The sequence below is a fragment of the Dermacentor variabilis genome, chromosome 1 (assembly GCF_050947875.1).
Source record: "Dermacentor variabilis isolate Ectoservices chromosome 1, ASM5094787v1, whole genome shotgun sequence".
Lineage (NCBI taxonomy): Eukaryota > Metazoa > Arthropoda > Arachnida > Ixodida > Ixodidae > Dermacentor > Dermacentor variabilis.
Genome location: NC_134568.1, coordinates 253,006,531 through 253,030,042, shown reverse-complemented (window position 1 = coordinate 253,030,042; position 23,512 = coordinate 253,006,531). Strand labels below are relative to the sequence as shown.

Genomic DNA, 23,512 nt, shown 5'->3' with positions numbered 1-23,512 from the left:
TGCCTCTCACACTACACTATCTGCATTACTGGTCTATGTATCGAAGCAATACTATTTTTCTAAACACAGAATGCAATGACTATACACATGCATAACCAATGTGAAGTGTGGCATTTGTCACGATTTTTTTATTGAAACAGAAGAATTTGCAAAGCCCGAAGGCTACATGATGTCAGCAAACCGAAGCTTTGGCAAATCCATGCTTTGACCACCATTGGCATGTTGGTTAAACCACACCAATTAAACTCCCATACACGAGTAGAAGTTTCCTTCAAGTTAGTCAATAGCCTCCAGATCGGGCCCCGTTCGATCTAGAGGCCATGGTTAGTTAACGCTGCCTTGGGTTTGTCTGAGACCAGTACTACGAACTTTTGGCACCTTGACACTCGTCCATGGCAGTGCTGTACCGGCTGTGTACATGACACATTTCACAGCAGGAAGCATTTGTTGGTATTGGGAAACAAGGACTGAAAGAAGCATTGAATGTTTTTATTCAAAGCACGAAGTGTTGCATTTCAACATCATTTTGCCCTAAATGAAACAAAATCCTATTATGGGCAATATCCTGAAGCACTCCTGGCATGTTTACAGTTCATTAAAAAAAAAATAACCCACTGCAAATCACACTTTCAATAAACATAAAAACAGCCCTATGCACTTCAGAATTTCAAGCAGTAACAATTTTAAAACATGTCTAAAAATCTGCCACCAGTTTTCTTAAAGTGAAACTACTATGTACACAGTATTAGAAATATATAGTCCTCTAAATGAGGCATATTGTGTATTAAATTTGCCAATAGCAAACATAGTTCTTATACAGCTTGCACTCAAAACAGACATTCCTCAATTAACTTATGGGTAAACAAGGTGACTTTGCACACACAATTGGAACAACCTACATATCTTTACAAGAGGGACAAAGCATGCCACTTGCATCAGTGTGTATGTACAGTTATGAAAATGTTCTCAGAAACACTCATTATGCTTGTCTACAGCCAACCAAACCATTTCCAGCAAAGCTAATGCAAACTGACTAGCTCTAATAATATAGCAAGGCACTGTTCCTGACTTAAGTGATCAGCGTGAAAAACGCAAAGCAACAAACCCAAAGGGGAACTATGCATGCAGGCTCAGGGTCACCACGCAAATTAAGTCACTCTCACATGCACCACTGTTGCACTTTACACCAGCAAAAAATTTTACAACAAAAACAATGCAATGCACAGCTTTTTATGATTCATCAGTAAATATGTAAGCATAGTTTCTCAAGCACTTTTCTCAGTCCTGAGAACACTGACCACATAGGGAGCGACTCACAAGCACAATACAGAACACCCCATACAACATGAGCCAAGTTTTCAATACACCATTTTACCTGACAGTTATCTTGTGCACTAAAAGCTGAGTGAAAAGATCCACAGTGCAAATAAATGAGTCACACTTACACAGCGAATTGTGATCATTCATGTTACAGAAACTTCCAAGTGAAAAAGAAATGAGCAAGTTTCAGAATGTACATGGCATATGAACTTGACTTTATGGTGCACATGGGGTGACCTGCCTTTATGTCACCCAGCTACCTAAGCTACTATTACCATGACAACTACTGGTGCAAGCATATGCTAATGTGTTCTTGTTCATCAGCTTGAATGGCAAGGCAAACCAATCTTTAGGCCATTTGCATATTCCCCAAGAAGGAGTTCTATATCCAAAAATTAATACCAAACCTTAACACTTATTGGCAGAGATATTGTAGCATCCATCACAGCATGAAAGTCTTCACCATCCATGCAAAATCTTTATAACAATATCGCTTTCCTTTACATTAAGGAACAAATGCTTGAAGATGAGAACATAACTTTAGTTACAATTAAGCTGTTAAACAGCAGCAAAAATGAAAGACAGTAGTTAAACTGGGTAACAACGAATTCAAAAAATTAGTGCGGTCATGTGCAACACCAGTGAAGTTTCACTAAGTAATATCTTTGAAAGCACAGTATGCACAAGAAGCAGGGGAAGGGATCAGGGGGCACAGAATTATCATAGAGGCATTGGGATAATGAATCCTATGTGATGCCTACACAGGCTGTCTGTGTCTGTTCGAGGGGGGGGGGAGACGTTCAACCTTTCAGACTGTGGTTGCATAAGAGTACATTAGCATACCCAGAACTACAAAACGTGAGGCACTTATGTGAGTGTTTCTTTTACATGGCCGACCATCTCCATGGAAAGCACACCAATCACAAAAACTTAAGAGTCAAGTCTGCATGTTGCAGCTAGTAGTACCATAGCACTAAGTTCTGGTTTGGTGCCCTTACATAACACTTCTATGTACAGATGCTCACACACAACTCCTAAGCAACTGGGTGGCTGCCAGCAGAAAAGATTTAGCTGGGGGAGGAAGAGCCCTTCGCCAACCCTTCCTCCCCCAGCACCCAAAGCAACACGAAATGCACCTGGGTTTTGAAATGAGCGCAAGGAGAGAAGGCCCATAATAAATAGCTGTGCACACATAAACAGACAAAGCCAAAGAAACACATTGTCAGCAAAAAGAACACTGTGCCGCAGCTTGTTAAAACAAGAAAGAGAACTTGCAGTTAACTACAGGTAAAGTGACACACACGGCACAAAGCAGACTGTATAGGGTAGTGCCCACACTTTGCACAAGGAGAGCAGAAAGAATACTACTACTAATAATAAAAAAATAAAAGGCTGAGGCACCCAATATTATGGGGCCGAAGTTTAGTAGTATGCACAAAAGGGCACTTGCACACACTGGCCCACCACTTGCTGGCAACGCCTTGCCCAGTCCGCCGTGAATGTCCTATTAAACTTTTTTGTCTACCTAGCCTGATGGTCAGTGTCTGCACGTCGATAGAAGAGTAGATAGGGCACAAGAGATGAGTTCTCAAAACGCAGCAGCTCGCCTTGGGCAATGGGTGTCACATTGTCATCATCACAGCGAAGCCATGTGCGTCCTGCTGGGTGGAAGGCATCAGTCACATAATGACCTTTGTCTGTGCGCTCTCCACTGTGGCTTAATACTGAAATGAAATAAAACGAGATTAAAGCACTGACCAAGCAGTAGTATAAAAACATGTTAACTTACCTGCAAATAGCACATAGCAGCGCTGCTGCTTATTTGACCTCTCGCTAGATGACACCAATCCTGAGAACAAAAACACGCATAGGTCAGACAATGATGCAATTGCATATCTACTTTACAGTACTTACTGCGGTCAAGCTGAAGTTTATGAGGTATGTGTATGGCATTCATAAGCTTCTTGCAGCCACCATTCTTGTCATACACAAAACGTTTTAAATGAAGAATAAGCACCAGTGGTAGCTTTTCCAAGGTAGTTCTACGCAAAGCATCCACCTGAAAAGGGTGTGGTGCAATAATTAAAACAAGCAAGTGCCTTATTCCTACAACAAATGTGCATGGAAATATTTTCACACGAGGCATGTTATATCCCTTTCTGTTACAACACTGGGACCAGGAGAAAAAGAAAAAGATGGAAGGCAGCTTACGCAACAATGAAAAGACCTAGAAAATCGGTTATTAGGAGCTCAAATAAAAGCACTGCAAGGAAATTTCCCTTTGTGCAAATTTGTAATAAATGAGTTACCATAAAATACACAGAAGCGGTCAGTATAAACGTTTCCAAAACTTCAGAATTCTGAATTATATGTTTAACACCCACCCCCTCCAAAGTGCCAGCATCAGCTGAAATATTCACCACTCTGCAGTCGCTACAAGACTGTTAGGGGGGATGATGGGGCTATTCACTTCCTTGCAGTGGAAAGGGGAAGACCTATAGGGGGGTGAAGATAATGCAAAGTGACAATGAACAGCCCTTGAAAGAAAACCTAGCGGTCGCAGTTGCTTATGTGGGACACATCTTGATAAAGTGTGCATGCAGCCGCTGTTCATACAGGTCTGTTCAAGTTGAGTGTTTGTGAGGAACGCATTGACCTATTCTGCACCGACTCGGAAGAGTAATTCACTGGGTTAGGTGATGATGAGTAGGCACGAGTGTACTCCATCATTTACCGTTTGAAAATAAACATGCTTTCTTCAATTCCATAGCCACCATAGCCCTGCCTCGAAGTTTCTCGTTGGCCGAAATCTTGGTCTTTACTGCTTCGACTGGACAATCACCCCCCATATCTAGATAACCCAATCTTCAGTGAAAGTGGGATGGGTGCTTCCGCGGTATATTATGGTAGTATATGTCTTAACTATGAGGTTTTACGTGCTAAAACCACTATCTGATTAGGGGACCCAGGATTAATTTTGTCCATCTGGGGTTCTTTTAATGTGCACCTAAATCTAAGTACAGTTGCCAAATGATTTTTCGGACTCCAAAAATTTGGACATGCTCGATTATTCGGTCTGCTTCAAGGCACAGCCATTCTCCCCATAGACCATAACGTATAACAACTGCCGAAAGTTCGGTCACCTTGAAACCACTCGTCTGATTATTCGGACACTCCTTGAGCCAACTCGATCGAGAGCACCATGCACCAACTCTGACCGGTGCATGGTTCAACTCGCTGAACACCATTTTTGTTTTGAACAGTCTCCTTGCTGCCCCACGAAGTGGCGCTACTGCAAATCCCCACTCATCATCATCGTTTCTGCCTGGTTTGTGGCTACAGCAGTTCTGGTCTCTGCTTAGTAAGCCATGTCAAGACAATCCAGCAGTTGATTTGTTTCTATCTTCGTGCACGATGCTGCGAGTAGGCTACATTTTTCGTTTGTGCGACTGGTGTCAGCGTGACGGCGTGGTGGTGTTTGCTTTGTATGACGTGTCTAGGTTGTGGTGATCCAACGCGGCATACGGAAACATCGCATCAAGTGTCTAATGGCTGCGGCAGTGCCCACGCAGACTGCGCTGGGGAATGCCGGCAAGCGGGTGCCGGGAGGCCTAAGATTTGTCGCCTTCCGATGTGCTCCCTATTGACACCAAAATTGTTCTGCTGAGACCTGCGCAGTGGTTGCATTGCGATTCCGGACACCGTCTCATTTGACAGTTTGACGGGTGGTGACACTGCTGTACTGACATGCGCAGAACTCAGCGGCGAGATCATTCATCAGGTTTCTGCTGCACATCCGGACGATGACTCAAGAGTCGGAAGTTGACGCCCCATGTGCTACGCTGCCGTCGCATGCGGAGTGTGCACAAGCAGTGACTGTACTTTCAGCCGCCTATGTGACCATACGACCCTCTCCGAAATTCAGGCTTAATGCGCGCAAACGGAACAGCGTACAACGGCGCATTCACTATTTCTTCAAGCCTACTGCCAAGCCCAAATAAGTGCGTGGAAATAAAGGATTTCTTTTTTTTCTTAATCTGCTTTTTCAGACACCTGTTTATTCAGACATTTCCGCAGTCTCCATGAGGTCCGAATAAACGGTCGGCGACTGTACACAGATGTTTTTGCATTTCGCCCCATCGAAATGTGGCTGCCGTGACCAGGATTTGATCCCGCGACCTCGTGCTTAGCAGTGCAGCATCAAAGCCACCAAGCAACCATGGTAGGCGAGTATATATCTTACTGAAACAATCTTGGCAAAGCTGCAGGGCTGGCAATTGCCTATTTTCTTATTACCATCTTTTAAATTGTACTTAAGCAGATGATGAGTGTGCCTGGTGGTTAGCAGGTATATTGCAAGCCACAGCACATTGCTTCCGAAAATTTTCAGCATGCTGAGGGTGGCACCTTATCTTGGAAATCATGCTGGAGAACCATGCCTCCAGAGGCGTGCATAACTTCAGATAGGCAATAGAGCATTTTTCTTTTGGCAAGTCTAAAAGAAGTTAAGTCTAAACATTGACTTAGAGGCAATAGTGCTGACAACTGTCTCACATATACATACCTCTTTGTTGCTCTTGCTGCTATGGTAGTTCTGAACCTTCTCTTCAGCAGCGAGGTGCAGCAATGCCTCTTCTACTGTCTTAACCCCATCCTGAGGTAACAAAAAACAAATAAAACTTGCATTACAGCTGAGCAATTATGCTACATTGCGAAATGGGCCTACAGCCATGACTAATGCCCCACAGCTATTTAGAGCCATTTGTGTATCTGGAAAACAAGTGGCAGTAAAATTTAATTTCTAATCACCTTTTAGTTGCAACAAATGTCCTGCCAGTGAATTGAGGAGCGCTGTTGATGGCAGTTTGAAAAAACACTACTGCATTATAGGTGTTTGTGAAGTTTTCAAGCGGTATGGAAGCTGCTTCGTTAAAGTGGATTTTGGGCAAAAAAACAGAATAGAGGTATACAGGGTGTTTTATTTTGAAGTTAACAGAATTTTTTAAAATGACCTGTGACAAATAGCACAATTGTACTTCTTGAGCTAGATTACTCTCAGGGGCATACATTTCAAAGGAAATATTTAACTGATTAACACACTTTTGCTAAAATGTAACCAAGTGCTTTACGTCACATATTGCAATTGAGGATAACAGCAGTTCTGAGGTACGCATTCAGAAAATTTGCGACAATATGCCTTAGTATACCAACAACTTTTGAGCTTCAATGTATAAAAAGACGTTTTGTTAAAGAAGTGAGTGGAACTGCATTTTTACAGCAAGTATGACAGCACTAATCTTAAAATTGGTGCTAGTTTCAAAATTCTTTTCAAGTGAAATCATTGGCTTCAATTCGTGTATGGCAATATGTGCAGTAAAAGGAAAGCTGCTTAAGTTGATGTTGGTGATGTGTGCCATTTTATGACGCAAGGGTCAGGAATGACCAAAGAGCGTCATGACAAATGGTAATCTTATAGTTGAATTGTGGATAGCGTGGACAATCTATTCCTCATGGCACATGTGCCATGGATGTAAAAGGGCCTAAAGAACCATACCTGCCAACCTGGCGAGATAAAATATCGGGAGACTTTATTCGCGCCAGCAGGGGGGTTTGCATCACTGTTTCAACTTCCGGTGGCCTTACCAACTCGGTAAAACATATTTTCTATCAGTGTTTTTCATTTTTCCGACCATAGACCACTGCATGTCCCACCTTTCTTCATTAAGAATGCCCTCTGGAAGACTGTACGCCTGTAGTGTGGCAAACTCAGCTTCGAGAGCATCTAAAGTGTCTTCAGCAGATTCATGGCATCTCGGGGCAGCAGCTGAGGGAAACTGAATAAAGAAACGAAGACTCAAGAGTGATGCAAGTGAAATTTCAGGCTGGCCACCTCTGCATTCTTCATAGTTGCGTTTCATCAGAGTTGCGTTTCAGAGTTACATCTACATCCATAGCGCTTCGCCTCGTCTCATTTCGGAAATATTTTCCGTAGAAGAGGCCCAACTCAGTCGCCGTCACACTAAAGCGTAGGTTGTGTTCGCCGAGGAATCCCATAAACGGGTACTCCACATGTATGACACAGTCGTCGCACTTGTTCTAGAGAAAGTTCCCTATGTTGCCTTGCTGCTCAGCGGTACGAATATAGCTTCGATGCTTCGCCGTGGAAATGTGCAGTTTCAAGTCGCCGTTGACACCGTGAGACACGCTGACGTCGCATCCAAACGTTCTACAAAATGCAACATGTTCTTTTTTTGATGTCAAAAAGCACGGAAATTCAGAAGTTTGCAAGAACTTCTGCAAATACCTTTTCTTCAACTTTGGTAGCACCATGGCATCAAGCACATGAGAATTCTAACTTTACAAGGTGCACCGCACACACGGCCTAGCCAACACTAATCATACACAAAAGTAGCAGCAACAAGATGCACCACGGAAGAAGGCATGCATGAAATGCGAGAACTACATTGGCTCTGGCTCTGGTCGGCTTACTAGGTGCTGTAGTCTGCTGCTTAGTCGATGATACCGATGATGCTAGTGCTGCTGTTGTTGGCGATGCTGACGATTACGATGCGGCTGTAGATTCCACGGTGCCAGTTTTGCAAAAACCATTATTGCGCGAACACAGACCACTTTTTAAGAAATTAGTGATTGTACAATTGGAAAGTTCAGTAGAAAATCGGGAGTCTCCCGGGCGAATCGGGAGGGTTGGCAGGTATGAAGAACTGTCACTGTGAATGGCGTAAAACATATAGGTACTAAAATGGCACTGACTAGTTAATGATGTGGGCTACAGCAACTGGGTTTCATTAACATGATGCAATTAAACATAACAGTGACATAAGAGCTTCAAAAGAGCTCTTACATAAAAGGGCTGTTGATCACGTGCTAAAATTACCTGGCGAAATGATTTTCAGAGTATCTGTTTCAGCTAAAAACTCTACGCCTATTTTCAGATTAAAAAGAGGTTCATTGCTAAGGAAAAAAAATGCCAGTGTAGAGGTATGTTTTTGTGATATGCAGAAAGGAAATACTTTTTAGTTTCTGCTTCGATTGCAGGGCACTGAACATGAACATTGAGAACTGCGAGATAATTGCCGTGCTTGCTACAACTTGGAAGATCCCTCCCAGTCAAGAGCCAAGAGTGAGTGCTGCAAGTGCGTCCTATCCTTAATCAACAAACAGGTACTTCCTTATATTGCACTGTTTTCTCAGTTATCCAGTTTTCTAGTTTTGGTTTTATGTGTAGGTTATTCAATACTTGGGTATTTATTACGCTGTCCTTGCCAATGCTTCCTCAGCTTATGGCATAGAAAAGACTTTAGGTGTGTGTGGCAGGGATGGGGATACATATAAACCTTGCTATAACGAAGTCTGTAAAATCGGCATTTTGCTTCATTATATCCGAATTCGACCTTTTATGCAAATAAGTACAGTTGCCGATCGGTTTTTCTTGCATGTAAAGGGGCCGCAGAATTTTCCGAATTAACAGGCAATCGAAAAAGGCAGACTTGAATGAGAAAACAGTTCATTTTTATATATTTGGGAGTTGGCAACGATATCTGCACATCGGCGGTACGCCTTCGTGCGCACTCCACCTCTGCTGCTGATAGTGTCGGCCGCACTGGGATGACCCTATCAGGAAAAGCGTCGGCAGCAAGGAGCGAATGGAGCAAATGCTTCATCTGCCTCTCGCTCCAACGGGTCACCTAAAGTTGCGATTACACAACCTCCAATACTAAATGCACGGGAAGGCTGCTTATGAAGCGGCACGCCCTCGTTGCACTCCCACTTTGCACATGAGACAAATTACCTCTAACACAGGGCGCGCGATTAGAGAGGTGCGTTTGCAAGCAGCCACTTGTAGTTCAATCATGTGACCGTCTGCGGAAGTTTCCATTTATTGTCTCGCATACCTTTGGGGTGGCAGTGAGATTTCTTTATATTGAAATTGCATACAAACACCTCGTTATACTGATGTTCTAAATACATAGTATTATGGACAAGAATCTATGAAACGAATAATTTGTTTTACCGAGGTTCAACTGTATTTGCATCTGTGTTGCTAAAAGTTAATGACAGCACTTTTATCAGCAGCTATATTGCCTTTTATACCTTTGTGGCCAGGTACCCTGCACATGAAAGTCACTTGATTGCACCTACATGCAGAGCAGAACAAGCTATACAGCTCAATAAAAACGAAGTTCTTATGTTTTCGTTAATTAGGGCCCTGACTACACTTAATGAATCTATAAACACAATAGCCCTAGCGAGATTTGTGAGCTTTATGTGTTGAGTAGCCAAGAGCTTAGTGTAGGCTTCCGCTGTAAAGATACTTGTGTGTGCATTTAGTGCCCTGCTTGTCGAAAATGAAGGTCCAAGAGCTGCGTAAGAAACACCATTAGAGGACTTAGAAGCATCTGTATAGTATATTCTGTGCAGGAGTACTTCTTCACGAAAATGGGAGTGTACATGTGCTTCCAGCGTACGCTTTGATATTTCTACAAAGGAGGTGTCGCATTGAATGGTCTGCCATTCCCACGGTAGGGGCAGGCGAGTGGGAGCCATTAGGACATTCTCTAGAAGTGGGACGCCTGCGTCTTCTGCCAGTGCTTCCAAATGAAGGTTAATGGAGCCCTAATAGCTGGGTGGTTACGGAAGAGCCTGGCAGTAGATACATCATGAATAGATGAGTGACATGAATGCTGCACATCTGCTTTACTCTTGAGAGAATAGGGAAAACAAATATGTGCTTTGAATATGTAGAGACCATTCATTAGGTTCCACATACAGGCTTTCTACGTTGCTAGTCCTGAAAGCACCTGTAGCTAGGCGTATACTCAAGTGGTATCTGGCATCTTCAAAGCACTAGGCACACTAGAGATATACAATAGCTCTGTAGTCAAGAGGGGACCATGTAAGGCTTTTGCAGACTCAAAAGGCATCTCCTGTCACTGCTGGGCAAAGACGGGTCCTTGCCCACTTTGAGAATAGGAATTATGACTGCTTGCTTCCAGGCGAACGGAACATAGCTGGAAGAGAATATGGTGTTAAAAAGTGGTAGGAGTGTATGGTGCTTCGGGGTGTAAGTGTTCGATCATTTCCAGGGGCCGACTTATTACAGCAATTTAGTGCAGCCTGAAATTTTGCCATGTTAAATGGACAGTTGTAAAGTTTATTTCTGTTTTCTTTCTGATCCAGAGGCTGACCGATCTGCTCGTCGCTGCTATATCAGGAATGTATCGGAGTAATGCGATCAACTAGAAATCTTTTCAGAATGTGCCCTTAGAGAATCAGCTTGGTCCTCAAGGGTGTCTCCCTGTGTATTTACTGAAGGTAGAGGATGAGTTTCATGGCCTATAATTTTGTTTACCCTGTTCCAGGTTCCTCTTTCATCTGTGTAAGAATTTATGCTGGAGATGTATTTTTGCCAGCCTTTCCTTTTGGCTTGGCAGCATGTTCTACTTTCAGACTATTTTCTTGAAGATGATCAAGTTCTTGGTAGTTAGAGAGTCGCAAAGGTGGCTGCAAGCATTATTTCGATTTTTGCAAGCTCCCTTAGACTGCTCATTCCACCAGGGAAACATCGGTTGGAGGGAGATTCATTTGATTCGGGGATACATAGTGACGCCACATCAGCAATAAACGGTGTCAAATATGCCACTGCATTATCGACAGGAATTGCAGAGATGTCTTCCCAGGTCATGCGTGTGAGAACTTTATACCGCTTTCGGTCGGCTGACTCGACTTTCCAATGGGGAACGCGTGGAGATCACTCCTCACCTTTTGGTTAATTTTATGACCATCAGAAAACGGTCGCTCCCATACGCATTCTTAATAACATTCCACTCTAGATACAGTACGAGTGTACTAGATGCAATGCTTAAATCAATTGATGAGGATGTTCTGTTTGCCATGCTATAGAATATAGGCTCTTTATTATTTAGTAAGCATGCAGCTGTAAAGAGGAAATTTTCTTTCAAGCGCCCTCCGGCATCCCGAGTCTCCCCGAAGGGTGTTATGTGCATTAAATCTCCTCAGCAATAGAACGCTCAGGCAATTCATAGATAAAGCTGTGAGTTCTGTTTTTGATAGGTGGTACCGTATTTACACGATTGTAAGTCGACTCGACTGCAAGTCGACCCCCCCATATCGTGCGACAGGAGAAAAAACACAGCATACCCGAGGGAGCATTCGATAACGAAAATTTCTTAATAGCTGACATGGTCACTGGACTACTCATCTTCACTAGTGCTGCCATCGTCATCGTTGCTACAGTCCCACAGCGCGTCATCGTCCCGCGAAATTTCACATTTGGCGAACGACCACACCACAACATATTGTGGAGCAGCAGCCCACGCCAAATGCACCCAACCACACGCAGCGGCCAGGGAGCCTCTTTTGACAGGTCCGGTTGGCGTAATTTCGCGGTCTTCTGCTGCCAGCCACTCGTACTCACGGCGGAGCATGTCCTTAAAGGGCCACTAAAGGTTACTAGAAAGTCAAGTTAAAGTGATAAAGCAATGCTCTAGAACGTCTAAGGCGTCTATATAATCGCGAACAGAGCTTTAGTAACTGAGAAATTGAGGTAAATGCATGACACGATTTGAGACCCCCCAGTGACATTCCGGTACTAGCCCGATGACGAAAGCACTCCTCATCAGAATTTGCCACTATACTCAACTACTCGTATTAAAAAGATAATTTCATTAGATTATAAGATGGAAGAAAATGCTACTTGTCTACTTCTATTCCATTCTAAAAAAAAAAATTTTGACGTTACCCTTTAGTATGGGTGATCGTAAGGTTTTGTTTTTGCTCGACTCTGCGCGCTCGACTTTGCGCCGTGCGCGCTTTGGAGTTTCGGTTGTTTCTTTATCGCGTCGTGATGCGGTTGTCCTGCTGGCTCGCCAAACATGCGTTTGGAACAAGCAGCGAGAATGCCACGTCCATGTAATGTTGTGGCATGCACGAACGGTCCACGGAACTTGGCCAAGGGCAGTTGCAGCGGCGAATCCAACGTTACTTATCACTGTGTGCCAACGAGTGAACCTCTCAGTTCGAAGTGGTTAAGTGCCATACCTCTGCCACAGCGCTGGCAAACAGCCGAAAAATCACGTAGTGTGCTCGCTGCACTTTCGTCCAGAGGATTACGAGTTCAATGCCGACTTACTGAAGTCGCGTGAAGCGCCTTTCAAAGCAGGCCGTCGCCGTAGTAGTACGCAACGACGCTGGCAGCGCGAGCCCTCAACAGCAGGTCACATTCATCAGTGTTTAAATCGCTGAACTTGAGCCCAGTTCGAGCGTCGAAGTTGGCGTCATAAAATAAAGAACCAGCTTATCGTCGTGCGCTTTCCCTTCTGCTAGCCACCATAGTTCCGCTTTTGTGCTGCTGTCGGCTCTGTCTTGGCTCTTTCTGACCACGCATTTGCGTTTTGTGCAGAAAAGCCGCAACGCCTTCTGCGGGAGCCGTTTTACTCACTGACGGTGCAACGTCACTATGAGACCATGACGTCAATACTCCTCGATCGGAGGGCGGGTGATTTGAACTGCGCTAGAGGTATGCGGACGCTTCAGAATGCAGTTTCTCTTAAATTAAGTCTCTTCTTCGCACGAAACAAGCATTTCGAGGTTTCTGGGATGGTTTTTCAATAGTCCGCATTGACTTAATATTAAACTTTAGTGTCCCTTTAAAAGGCGAAGATCCGGGCTTGTTTCAGGACCATGTCGCACTTCACTGGCAGGGACCGACTGCGCATTTCAGCGACGTACGCTGCAAGCTTAGCCTACAGCTCCGGAAAGCATCCGGACTTCGGCACGTCGGAAATTCCTCGCTTGCTGTTACAGGTGAAAATTTCGCTTCGCTGCAGTCGCCACTCTCGCACAACCCGTTGAGAAACATTGAACTTGTAGCGCGATGCGCAGTAATTTGTCTCTTCAGCGTAAATGATGGCAGCCCTCTTGAACGCTGCTGTGAACGAGTCCCGAATGATTAGTGGGCCTGAAGCACTCATGACGACTGAAGAAGCATAGAAGTAGCACGTAGCCGGCAGTCAAGTGGAACGCGTCAAACCAAAGCTAAGCGCAACAGGGAAAGAGAAACCTCCGAGCGGAGTCTCCTCTTTTATGAACTATCGATACTCCCTGCAAGCGCTGCCGTTCTAAGGGTGCCGCCACGAATGGAACAGCGGAGCTTCCATCAACTATCGACACCCCCCCCCCATGAGTGTTGTGTGCACAGTAAAACTCTCAAAAATGATGAAAAACTCTTCCGAAAAGGAAACAAACATGCGGGATAGCAAAAAGCTACGGGTGGGGCCATATAGCAAACATAAAATTGTAACTACGTTGTAGCTCCCGTTGGTCTCGCTTTTTTGGTGGTGCCATGTTTCGGTTTTGATTGCAAGTCGACCCCCCACTTCAGATATTCAAATTTTAATAAAGTGGTCGACTTACAATCGTGTAAATACGGTAGTTCAGGGGGATGTACAGTGACATATTTGTTACCATCTTATTAAAGAGTACTGCAGGGACTGCAACAGCCTCTAGGAGCATTTTAAGGGGGGGACATGGGGATCAAAGCTAACTTTTTTTATTAACCAGCCGACTTTAATGAAATTTTGCACAGGCGTTAATAATATCACACAAACAAAACTGTGAAAATATCACTGCAGTATCTGAAGTACTTCTTTGTTTACAAAATTTTTCTGCTTTCATTTTTGCAAAATGCCTGCACACCTGTATATTGATGTTAGTAGTTCAAGCAAACATTGATAGCACTCCTATATGTATCCTCCCCACAGTGACATTCCTGTAATTTTTTTAGTTTAACAGAATTTTTTTATATTCTCATTCTTTCGCAGCTACTTCAGTTGCATGAAAATCTCGACTGTGAAAAAAAAAAAAAATTATTGAAGCAACTATTTTTACGAAAAAAAAAAAAGAAAACATGTCACTGTGTGCAGTGGTGCACAATGAGTGTAACAAAACAAACGGTGTAAAAATGTTCAGAACGGTGGCTGCGATATTGGCTTTGCAAGTTGACCTTGGTGGTAGAAAAAAGTTTTGAGAAAAAGGTGTTTGAAGTTTTGGGCCATGTTTATTAGACTAGAAACCACAGGCCTTGTAGGTGCAGGTGTCAGGTTGATCTCTTGGCTTCTTGGATCTTTTATGCTTGCTTTCATGCGCTTTTTGTGCCCTCTTCTTGTGCAAGGCCTCTTTCTCAGCCGCTAGACTTGTTTGAGTCCGTCGCCAACGAGCATGCTCCTCCAGCCGTAAACCCTATCTTTCGTTCGGATGCCGGCACAGAACCAATTGACGCACGGACAGTGGTGGCGGTCATATTCAACATCTCCGACAAGATGAATTGTGACTCAAGATGCGACTGTATGGTGCGACCGTTGGTGATGCACGGTTCATCTTCACAGCCGGCAGACGCACGCGCTTGGACCGCACTTTCGTCGTTCATCTCGGTGACGGCGGTGGCACAATCGAGGTACGTCGCGGAGCATTTACAGGACGTTGCAAGCCCGGAAGCATCGGAAAAGGCCGTTAGTAGTTCAGTATCATCACCACTGAAACTCAAGCCTGCAACAGCCAGCGAACTGCCCGGCAGTGCGTCGACAGTCTCTCTTGCAAGCTCGCGCACGGACTCATCTCTGCTAGGACTACTTATCCTTTGAGTGTTTGGCGACTTGCACTTGCAGCTGCCGAAGCGGTGCTTGGTCTTGTATTTCGTCGTCCACGTCCGCCCAGTCATGCTTGAAACCACAAAATGAAATAGAAAACTCAAATCCGAATAAAGCGATGAAGCGGCGGCATACCTCGAATACCCAACACGTAAACAAAGGGGCAGCAGCCAGCGCGCGAAGAAACAGAAGCAGATGCCGCAGCAGCTCGCTTCCAGACCCGGCCAATGGGGCATAGAACGCATGTGACGGAGCAAGCCAATTGGCGGCCGTAACAAGCAGCTCCGCTACCTTCAGACTTTTTACGTTTTTATGCTTGCTCTTCTCTCTATCAGGAAATGAAAGAGAGGCGTCAAAAGCCGAAGAGGCGCACTTTTCAACGGTACCAGCATGGCTGCGCCGCATACTGCCGTTCCAGAGCTAGGGACACTCGAAAACCGCGACTTTTCCACAGATTTTCGCGAAATTTTCGCTGTATAGCCTTATGTATATATTTATTTATGGTACTTAGCAGTCGTTTTCAGCGGAAATACTTGGAAAACTTATAGAGAAGGTGTCAAAGATTCGAAATCTGAGACTTTCTAAAATGTGATTTTTGGGTCCTTTTTCCGGAGTTGATGCCCGCGTCCCCCCTCACATCTGCACTTGCCAGCAAGCAACATCCTTATCTACTGCTATTGATACACTACCTGGGGCCGTATTCTGTAGCGGTTCCTTTTGGAACCGGCTCCTTTTGGCTGTTGCCATTGGTCGGCGCTTCGTTGTCGTCATCCCTGGTGGGCGGGACGACAAATTTTGATGACGTCACACAGGTTGCCAATCATCTGGAAAGGAACCGGTTCCCTGCTACGAGAGGAACCGCGGAGAAGTGGTTCGCTCGAGGGTCGCGCGGTGGTGAGCATGATGTCGAGCATTCTTAGGGCAACCGTGGCTGCCGGCTAGTCTCGCGCCAGCTGACGAGACGAGACAGAGACGGCAATGGCGGCTCCTTGGGTTGTGCTAGGTTGTGCTGCTGGCGAACGCCGAAAGACAACGACTCGACGCATTCGGCATGGCCGAAGAAGAGTTTCGAAGGCATTTTAGGCTCTCCAAAGACATAGTGCGACGTGTTTGCGATGAGCTGGAAGAACATCTCGGACCTCAAAGATTTCGTGGTGTCGACACTACGATGAAAGTGCTGTGCGCGCTATGTTTTTTTGCCACCGGGAGCTTTCAACAGTGCGTCGGGAATGAAGAAGCGATTGCACTGTCGCAGCCTTCAGTCAACCGGATCATTACAGCCGTCGCCAAGGCCATTACGGTTGTGGGCAAAGAAAAAGGATGGGTTAGATTCCCATCCACGGCGCAACAGAAAGCCGCCGTCAGCTGTGCTGGCCCAACACACACGACGCCTTTGCTAGGTAGGGGTGCTACTCGACAAATGAAACGAGTATTTCGCGCTGCCTCGCTGAAACATGAGGACCCAGCCGCCTGTCCTTGTGCGACGACATCGTTTCGGTTTCGGTGCGCGAACAAGTCCAAAACGTAAACAAAGCGAGGCAAGTTTGCATAACGTATGGCACACCACCTAGCAACTAAATAATATAACAACACAAATAAAATTACAACTCCCAGTAACCGTCTGCGCCGCAAGCTCACATTTATTACTGAAAATATATTTGCAAGTGTTCTATACAAACCAATGTTTTTTTATCAAACCAGCAACATCCTTCAATTGCTATACCGTCCCCCAAGTACAAACAAAAATGATGACGTGATCTTCCGGCAGACCGCCGCTCGTTGATTGGTTCCCCTCACGCCGCCCCGTTCCACTCTTTCTCCGAGTGACGTAATCCTGACGTAACAGCCAAAAGGAACCGGTTCCAAAACGAACCGCTACAGAATACGGCCCCTGATGAGGCAAAGGCGTCGTTGCAGTCTTTCCGGTAAATGGCATACTGCCAAATAAAGTTTGTCTGTGAAGATTTAAGATGTGTTTCTTGGACACACAGCACCCTGGGTTTGAATATATGCAGGAGTTCATTAATGTCATCTAGATTGTAGAGTAAACCCGAACATTCCACTGAAGTATCTGTATATTGTGTGGTGTGCCTAAGAAAGATTAAGTTAGCTTGCGAGGTCTTGCCAGGCCCTGTGATGGGGGATTTTTCTTCCCGAAACGCTTGAGGGAGCAGTGCTGTTCACTGGGTGTCTGAAACGCCGGTGTTGTGCTCGTATCCATCACCTCGTCTGCGGCAGCGGATAATGCCCGCTCAGCAGGCATGTTCGCGGGGCTTTCGGGCCTATCTGCATGGGCATTGGCCCAGCGTCCGGCAGGCCTGGGGGTCTGCTGGCCCTCCTTAGCAGGGGACGGAACAGAGCTGACTGCCCAACCCGGGGAGGCGGGCTGATGGCATGTGCATGTGATGGCTCTGTGCGACTCTTGCGGTCGCCGAAAGATGTGGTGCTGGCCCTCGGCATGTCACATCGGTGTAAGACGGTCTAGACCAGTTTATAGAGAAGGGTTTGCGTGCTTCTTCGGTGTGGATTCGGAATGTATGGCCTTACATGGAGTTCCAGTTACACGTAGCTACAGTGCCCCGTTTTGATTGAGTCTGGTAGACTGCTTGCTCCAAAAGTTATGATTATATGTTTTGTGGGGATTACCTTGCCGTCGCACCTGATGGTTATTGACTGGACTTTTACTACATTCCGACCTTCCAATCTCTCGAGTAGCTCACTTTCACTAAGATCAAGCAGGTCATCTTCAGAGACGACACCGCGGACCGTGTTTAATGATCTGTGTGGGCTTACTGAAACCGGAATGTCTCTAAAAACAATTAGGTTGGACAATTTGCTGTGCTGCATCTTGTCACGGACTTCAAGAAGGTAACTGCTTCCCATCTTAGTTTGTAGCCGCCCACAATGGAGCCAACAAGGGGATCACACAGGACGGAAAGTATTTGATTCTGTAGACACCATCAGCACATCATCACTATAACCAAATACATATACCCAAGGCTGGATATAATGCACAAGGTTAACCCTTGCTGCCCTAAAAGTTGGAAGTAAAAGGAAAATAAAGAGAGGAAAAGAAAGACAAACAGAGATGAAGACGAATATTGGAGAGGAGGATAAGAAAACCAAACTACCAATTTCCCCCAGATGGGTCATTCTGGGGGTGCAGTCTACGTAAAACTGAGGCCAAAAGAGGTGCGTTGCCTCCGCCGAGGGGCCATAAAGCTCCAAACAACCAGTGTTGGCACAACCCCAAAGATGCCCTTCTCCCTGGACACAGCTAAGCCGCATACAGTGAGACACAAGAGGGGCCATACCCCATGTGCTTGGGTCCGTGGTGTCGCAACATATCAAACGCCTGCTCACGCAGACGCCCCGGCGGGGAACTACATAAGTTGACTTTTGGCAGTTACTCAATTATGTATATTTATTCACAGAGCAAGTAACGTAGAATTCAAGCATACCTAAATCAATAAGTAAATTTCTGCCAGGTGTTACAGGTAATTTTTAAAAAGTTACTGTTAAAATAAAACACCTTGTACACTACATTAGATGCAAGGAAAAAAGAACTGTCTACAACTCAGCAACTTTTTATGGTGTACGAAAAGCGATCTTTAAAAGAAAAAGAAAAGAGAGACCGCCCTTTTACTACTGTGAACAGGGGTGCAAGTGGCGCTTAGGATCCGCGGCTCTTCATTGTCGTAATGCCACGGCTTCGCGCTCCATCCCTCACGGTGAGGTTGGCATGTCAACGATGAGCCCTTTCTCGAGCGAGCTCCCTGCGGCGCTCATCAAACACCGCCTGTTCTTTGGCAGGACGCATGACGCGTGGCCCGCTCCCACTGCCATTCCTGCCACAGCCACAGCCTTCTTCGCCAGAACAAACCAAACATGGCCTCCTCATCAGACTGCAGAGCCTGAACTGACAGGAAATGGCAGGCACAATACGAGCGAACGCGATTACACCCTTTCCCTCCTCTGGAGGGAGGGGATGCCTGTGATTGGCTCGTGCCTTACACAGACTACTTCTTCGTGCATATAAAGCCCCGTTTTCAAGGTTGTGTATGATGAATCGACAATGGCTGAATCGGTTAGTGCGGTAGTCAAATGCAGAAGTTGGCGACTCGACTCTGCAGCCGGACAAGTTATTATTTTCACGCGACTTGGGTGTTTTCGTACAGCAACACCAACATGAGTAAGGCAATACAAGGTTCGCATGAAAAATAATTTGGCAGACTTAACTGCAGTTCACAGCTACATAATACGAAGCATTTATCATTTGTAGAGAACAGCTACGTAAGAATTATAGGCTGCAGTGTTTATATTCATAATCTCTAAGACAGAATGTTTGTAAAGTCAAGACGTAAGATTGAAAGCACACAAAAACCCAGCGGCACATAATTTTAAGGCTGCACTATCCCTGGGATCAACCCCCAAAAATGGCAATAGGCTTGCCCACCAAAAAGTGCCTGGACTCTAAGAAGAGTGCTTTGCATTAAAAAGGTGACAGAAGAGACTATGAAAGGTAACTCGTACCTGGATGTCCAGCTGCAGAGTGAAGAATGGCTGAAGCGAAGCTGATGTCTCTCCATCAGCTGTCACAGAAGAGCGCATTTCACCTCCAAATATGTCCATTAATGGAGATTTTGAATACTCTGCCTGAAAAATAAGGCAAAAAGATTCAGCACTCATACTGCCATCAGGAGAGTGCTTTGTTGCCAATACCCATTTACAGAGTGAATAGAAAAAAAAAAAAAAAAAGAAATCAAGCCTGAAACATTTCTGACAAAGGCTACATAGTTGTGCCTGCAGGGCAAGAGAGTGTGGAAATATAACAAGCTCCTTTTTATTCAAAATGGTGCGTAAGTTAGCATATAACGATTTCCATTGATATAATACTGTGCCAATTTCAAAAGCTGAAGTTCTGGTAAGGTACTAAACAGATCTTAAAGGTACCTATAAGTTACTAAGTCTAAATTGGGATCTACTGTGTAACGACTCAATTCTCAATAGGAATTCCCGGTTTTTGCAGCGTCAAACATTACCACTTCGATTATTAAGTTTAAGGAAGGGAAGGCGCTCCTTGAAAAACCTTTTATTTATACTAGAGGGCTGAAAATTCAGACAATATTAGAGTTTTTCATGAAAATTTTCAATATGTCCGATTTTGTGTGGCTGCTATAGCTCTTGATTACAGTGGAACCCCGTTCATACGTTTTTCACAGGACCGGGGGAAAAAAACGTAACAGCCGGTAAAACGCAACAGAGAGGAAAGCTCCAAAAATGAATGAAAAAAGTGCAGCTTCAACTATAGACAATTTATTTCCACAGAGTGCGCTTAGAACTCAAAAAAGAAGCCTAGAATGGTGGCTTGCCGTTTCTTTCGCTCGCTAGAAATCACCACACGTTTCTCAATAGCCTGGAAGGCCGCATTGCTGTTAGCGTCGCTGTGAGGTGCGACGTACCTGCGGAGGAGGTCCAGAGCCGCGACGGCTGCTCCAAAGCTAGGATTTGGCAACTCCCCGGCATCATGCGAATCGTGCTCCTCGTCACCGCGCCACAGCAATAGCAATGGAAGAAGGAATATCCGCGGGAAATTTTGCCCTCTTTGGCGTAATCATGCTAACGTGCTAACGATTGTTTAGTATTGCTGCGGAGCGCGCGCGTCCGAGCAGCCCGGTTGCGCGCGGCGCGGTTTCGCGAAAAATGTAAACAAGACAGGAGAGCTGGCCCGATAGGTGGAGCAACGCCATGAGCAACGCCAACTTCCGGCTTCACTTTAGCTTCACAAAGAGTGACGTCACCGCCTCTCCCGCGTTTCGTTCCTCCGTGAGTCGACCCGTCCAAAAACCATGCGGTGACCGTAATTACAGTGATGATAGTGAGAGCATTTTTCACGAATGGCCACTTAGTGGCAGCTTCTCGAACTGGCGTGTGGCTTCTTGCAGCCAGTTCCATAGCCAAGCCCGGCCAAGCCCGGCCAAAACTCGTCAAAAGCCAAAATGGCGGTTGGAGCGCGTTGCTTACTTTAGCCCAGGCGGGTTCGGGGCGCTACGTTGCGACGTATCATGCGGTAATGTTTTCACAGCTACTACGTAACAGCAGGGTTCCTTATACAGTGGATCCTATGGAAGCTATGACGGGACCGGATGAAAACGACGTAGCAGCCGGGAAAACGCAGCAGTGAGGAACGTAACAGCGGGGTTCTACTGTATTGCATACACAATGGCAAAAGATATGCCAGCATTGTACGCACCTTTAAATTTTTATGGAGCACATAGCGGTGTTGCTTATTTAGCGCTTTGCAGATTGCAAAGTGCAGTTATCTAGCCAAATGGGGTGTACAAGTACCAATACTAGCCTCGACAAGTGCATGAATGAAACTAGACTCAGCTGATGCACTCAACACTCTCGCAACGTGGCTCAAGGAAGGCCGAAAGTTATGTGCATCTGTCAGCTGCCTCACAAATGGCGAGTTTCCGCTCATTGCAACTGAGGTATGCTGAACCTGGCACAAGGGCCATCAATGCGCAGGTCTTGCATAGCACCGTGCTAGCAGCAGGGGCACTGAGTAGTCTTGGGACATTTTAGAATTCAAGCCTCTTGGACGCACTGAATGTTGAGTCGTTAGTTTTGGTTTCGATACCCCGTCTGAAAACACTGAACGACTGTGGCGCTGTTGTCGCCATGTAATTGGGTGAGAGAAAATAAAGCGAGATCATTCATTGGGTTATGGCTGGTTGGCTCTTCTTCGTGGGACCGTAGGCCACGACAACATTCGCAAAGAGGGTTCTAGATTGTTCCAATTTTTTTCTGAAGGCCCGCAACCCCGCCGGCCGCGTCATGAGTTTCTCCGGCCTCGCTCCACCGCCACTGTTTTTGCCTGTGCAAGGCCGCCCACTGGTTCCGTGGCCGCAATGGTTTCGCATGTTTGAGACCTTTTGGCATGCAGAGCATCTGACTTCCCGCCCGTACAACCCAAAGCCCTCCTTTTACACAGCCGTCGAATTGAAAGTGAGTGCATTTTCTTCGCTCTGCCATCCCACGCCTCTGAACCCGCCCTGCTGGCTTCTACAGCGACAGCTTCCGATGAAGCCAAAAGATAACCCACTGTCCCATTATCATATGACCAAGCCGTCACTGCGTTAACACAGAATTTTGCCTCGGCAAGCAATGTCATTGTGGAATTGCTTTCGCTACCGTACCCAGCAATCAGGCGAGGACATACAAGAGTATGTCACTGCATTACGAGCTTGCTGCTTCGTATTCTTTCGTCGCCATTGACGACCCCCTTCAAGGCCAGTTCTTAGAAGGCATCACGTCACAACACCTTCATGAATGGTTGCTTCTAAAAGGTTCATCACTCTCCTTTTTGTGCGTCGTGCTTCTGGCACAGCAACTGGAGCAGGCCGCTCAGCAAGTTCGCGAGCTTGCACCTGAGCACGTTCAGCAGTTAACTTCATGAGGCGCTCGGCATTCAGGGGAAACAACATGGCCGCGCTCTTTTCCCTGTCGGTCTACTTCCCCCGAGTGCTCTCGCGATTCGAACAAGGCGTCACTGCACTGTTTTTGTTGCGGTTCCTGCCAGCACCACCCTTCATCATGGTCCTGTCCAGCACAAGGTCAGTGCTGTTTTCACTACAGTCGCCTTAGGCACTTCCGTTCAGTCTTTAACAACGACACCGCCATTCCACCGTTGCTGTCCATGAAGTTGATTGCCAGGACATGTCCAATGACGCTGAATGTTTAAGCATTTTTACCATACTAGGTCCTGCTCAAACCGGCATTTTCGTTGACGTTTTCGTCGCCGTCAAGTCCTTGAAGTTTTTTTGACGCTGGATCATCTGTTTCCATCCTGGAAGAGAGCCCTTTTCAGCAGTATTTTGTTGAGTCACGTCTTTCCGCACAGCAAGTGAAACTTCTCAATTACTCTAAGTGCCCCATTTCTGTATGTGGTTGCTTCTTCATGGAAGTCACATTCAGGGGACGCACGATCTACCTCCCGCTCTACATTGTGCCGAAAGGCGCATCCTTCCTCGTAATTGATGCCATCAAGGCTTTGGACCTGCACACTGAAGGGATGTCTATGCATTGCTTCGAGACGTTGACCATGCCAGCGACACTTGAGGCGGCCCAGCTCTAAGGCCCGCGCCAAGTCTCACCACCCAACCCTCTTCCGAACACCCTGTCTAGCGAGTTCGGCTCCCTCTTTGCCCCAAGCCTTGGTCTCGTCAAGGGTCTCGTCCATCGGATCAAGGTCTGACTCGAAGTGCCTCCCGTGGCATCTAAACTTCGGCGCCTCCCACTGACACTCCAACCTCATGTTTCGGAAGAGCTCCATCGGTTGGAAGAACTGGATGTCATCCGAGTGCGTTAATGCCTTATAATGGGTGTCCCCCATCGTCGTGGTAAGGAAGGACAGCAGCATTAGACTGTGTTGACCTCTGGGAACCTAACAGAGCAGTCTTTGCCGACAGCTTCCCGCTTCCTCACACTGAAGAGCTCCTGAA

At 45.9% G+C, this 23,512-nt stretch overlaps 1 protein-coding gene across 1 annotated transcript in view; it reads right to left on the bottom strand.

Annotated features, from left to right (window-relative positions):
• Positions 1–473: 473 nt before the first annotated feature.
• The window catches only part of LOC142561097 (ubiquitin carboxyl-terminal hydrolase 10-like), a 102,321-nt gene continuing 79,282 nt past the window's right edge, over positions 474–23,512 (bottom strand). Inside the window, exons 12-16 of the mRNA XM_075673422.1 lie at positions 19,539–19,661; positions 5,885–5,974; positions 3,235–3,379; positions 3,110–3,169; positions 474–3,044 (exon numbers count right to left, since the gene is read on the bottom strand). Coding sequence (XP_075529537.1) covers positions 2,842–3,044; positions 3,110–3,169; positions 3,235–3,379; positions 5,885–5,974; positions 19,539–19,661 — 621 coding nt within the window. The 3' untranslated portion in view covers positions 474–2,841. The remainder of the gene's footprint in view (positions 3,045–3,109; positions 3,170–3,234; positions 3,380–5,884; positions 5,975–19,538; positions 19,662–23,512) is intronic.